The sequence below is a fragment of the Photinus pyralis genome, unplaced genomic scaffold (genome assembly GCF_008802855.1).
Source record: "Photinus pyralis isolate 1611_PpyrPB1 unplaced genomic scaffold, Ppyr1.3 Ppyr1.4_LG8, whole genome shotgun sequence".
Lineage (NCBI taxonomy): Eukaryota > Metazoa > Arthropoda > Insecta > Coleoptera > Lampyridae > Photinus > Photinus pyralis.
In genome coordinates this window covers 14,449,762-14,452,549 of record NW_022170819.1, presented here as the reverse complement: position 1 = coordinate 14,452,549, position 2,788 = coordinate 14,449,762, and the positions used below count along the sequence as shown (strand labels likewise).

The 2,788-nt window shown below is 41.8% G+C and overlaps 1 protein-coding gene across 1 annotated transcript; it reads right to left on the bottom strand.

The window, feature by feature from the left end:
- Positions 1–632: 632 nt before the first annotated feature.
- On the bottom strand, positions 633–2,268 carry LOC116177686 (cytochrome P450 9e2-like). Its single transcript, XM_031496733.1, has 5 exons — positions 2,135–2,268; positions 1,605–2,085; positions 1,189–1,555; positions 876–1,142; positions 633–826 (listed from the first exon to the last, which is right to left on the bottom strand). The coding sequence occupies exons 2-5, from the start codon at positions 2,073–2,075 to the stop codon at positions 654–656; spliced, it is 1,278 nt and encodes a 425-aa protein (XP_031352593.1). The 5' UTR covers positions 2,076–2,085; positions 2,135–2,268; the 3' UTR covers positions 633–653.
- Positions 2,269–2,788: the final 520 nt, after the last annotated feature.

Sequence of the window (2,788 nt, the reverse complement as noted above, 5' to 3'; positions counted from 1 at the left end):
AATTGTCCAAACGAGACATTATGGGCATGTCGCAGCTATTAACAGTATTAGTGTACCTATCCTGTAAATCTCGCAAGTATTTAGCGAATACCCGTTTGGGATGTAAGGCTACAATTTTGGTAAAAGTGGCGATTCACCACCTTACACTCTACCCCAAATACACTGTCTCACACCGAGATTGGACATTAGGGAAGTAATGATCAATAGAACCAATAGAAAATACACTAAAGTTGGCACGTCGGCGTCTGCTGTTCACCACATAGTAATTAAAGGAGATTATATTGTTACAGAAGAATTTCCGCACCAGAACGTGGAATGTAATATCGCTGCAACAATGTTCCCAGAAAATATATTGAGTTCCATGTTCCGGTCCTTTGGTTCCTGTCTGAGACGCGTTAGATAGCGAGTCCTTAAGAAAGAAAGGAGGAGAGGGGAGATCTTTTCTCAGTGCCTTTGCCAAAGATAATCTTCAAACGACACCCGGACGACCGTCAAATAAGCCCACTCATGGCTTGTTTCATCATATCTTATAATCAAAGCATATTTATAACAGTCTATTAAAAAAAATGTCATTAATTTTTCTTATTACAAATAAAATAATTCAACAAAAATGAAAACAAACCACCAAAATTCTGAGATCAACCTGAAATAAATCAATTAACCGATCTCGGTTTTAGAGTCACCCACACGCCATCCGCTGGAAGACCGTTGAAACTCGTTTTGTCCGGTATCAACGGGATCGCGGTCTTGGCATTCGGCACAATTTCAAAATTTTGCAATAACCGTATCACTATTAGCTTTATTTCCAACAAAGCGAAACGAGAAGCTGCAATGAAGTGCGAATGTAACCTTAGACGAGACAATATTAAGCCTACCTATGCAAGATCTCGGACCTGAACCAAATGGTATGTAGGCACCCGATGGGATGTGCGGTCTGTTTTCCTCGCTAAATCGTTCGGGATCGAACTTTTTGGGATTAGGAAAGTGCTTTTCGTCGAGGTGTAAGGCGCACGTGGGCAGCCAAACAACCGTACCCTTTTCCAAGTGTATAGGCCTTTCCGAAGGGTCTACTGGTTCAATGGTGTACGGCTTCGTGGATCTTCGATCGACGAATGGTAGATTACTGTGCAATCGTAATGATTCTAAAATGGATGAATCAGAAATGGCTTTCAAAACACGATCACGTACCCGACACAACGCTTTCCAGGTAACTCATCGATTTTATAGTTTCGTATGTTACTTCTTCAGATGATCGACAAATTTCCTCATGTAGTCTCCGCTGAACATCTGGATTGACAGCCAACTCGTAAGCAAGGAACGTCATTGCGCTTGCCACCGTATCGAATCCGGCAAGGAAGAAAATAAGCGCTTGGGCTGTTATATCCTCATCTGTCATCTTATACTCTGTGTTTTTGGGATTCCTCTGTGCCTCAATGAGCAAATTAATCATATCAAGACGTTCAATTTGTTGCTGTCTCCTAAGTTTGAGCGTCTCCTTTATAATATTTCTGAAGTAAGCGTCCACTTTTGCCCCGAAGTACCCTATTTTGAGGAACTAAAAACGACTAAGCTTATATGTTTCGCTTTCATGCAGTGTTACGTACCTTCATTACGCTAGGACATAAGGTGTAACAGAAAAACTTGAACATTTTAACTCCCGTGAACCTAGACGCTGTGCCCATCAAGAAAAACTCGTTATCTCTATTTTTGAGCGAGTCACAGGTAATCCCAAACGCGCACGTGGCAATTACGTCGTTGGTGTATCTTGTAAATGCATCCAGTACCTCTAACTGCACGGCATCACCAGACTTATTTAGGTAGCTTATAAACTGATCCGAGCAATTTGCCATTAATGTGAAGAGCAACTTCATTTTGCGACTGGTAAATGACGGACTGAGTGCCGATCGCACTTCGTGCCAGTCCGGCCCGCTTAAGTTAAACAAACTTTTAGCAATCAATGGTTCCATCGGAAAAACTGGCACGTGCTCGGGAAAGGCATCAAAATCTTTTATAGTGATCTGTTTTACTAGCTCTGGGTCTCGTACTAGCAGTATGGGTTGCCTAAACTGGTACATCCCAACGTATCTAAAGTAGACAGAGTGATGGCGATGGAGTAATAATGGTCAATACTCACCGACTGTTTGGAAATGCATAGTAGCAGTCCCTTATTAGCGTTTCCAAGGATTTAAGCCGCAGGAGGTTTCCACCAAAATTTCCAAGAAAGTAAATCGGCTTAATGTAGGGCACGCCTTTGATTTTCCAATAACTATACACCCTAGTGGACTTAAACAATGCAAATAATGTGACAAATGCGATTGCTAATATTATCAAGTACATGACTAAGTTACTAGAAGCAGTATAAGCGAAATGAGTTTTCTAGTCTACTTATATAGGCTCAGTGACTTGGACCACTATATAAAGTGTGTGCATGTGATGTCGATGCAATTAATAAACTGCGATAACGTCTAAAGTACTATTCAACGACGGTCGAGTATTATCCACTGAGTAAGTTACATAGTCACCACTCATGTAGTCCGGACGACAAACGCGATATTTTTGAAGAATCGTGCACTTTTGCATAGAAGCATGGATGTTGGTATACAACTAACCTATACCCCAACAGTCATTTTAAACATTAGAGCCACTCTGGCTCTCTGCCAGGGGGGGCGTAGGGTGCCCATTTCAAAACGGCCGCTTTAGCAATGGTATCCATTCGGTAATACCTCTGCCAACTCGCAACCACTAGGGCTAGAACAAAATTAAAACACGGATTTGGTTGAGCACAAAC

What these genes read in the sequence shown, in the direction of transcription:
- LOC116177686 (XM_031496733.1), bottom strand. Translation starts at nt 2,075, where the DNA reads ATGTACCAGTTTAGGCAACCCATACTGCTAGTACGAGACCCAGAGCTA. An exon ending in CCTGGAAAGCGTTGTGTCGG is followed by an intron (nt 1,143 to 1,188) that starts GTACGTGATCGT and finishes CATCCATTTTAG; the next exon opens with AATCATTACGATTGCACAGT. An exon ending in AGGTCCGAGATCTTGCATAG is followed by an intron (nt 827 to 875) that starts GTAGGCTTAATA and finishes ACTTCATTGCAG; the next exon opens with CTTCTCGTTTCGCTTTGTTG.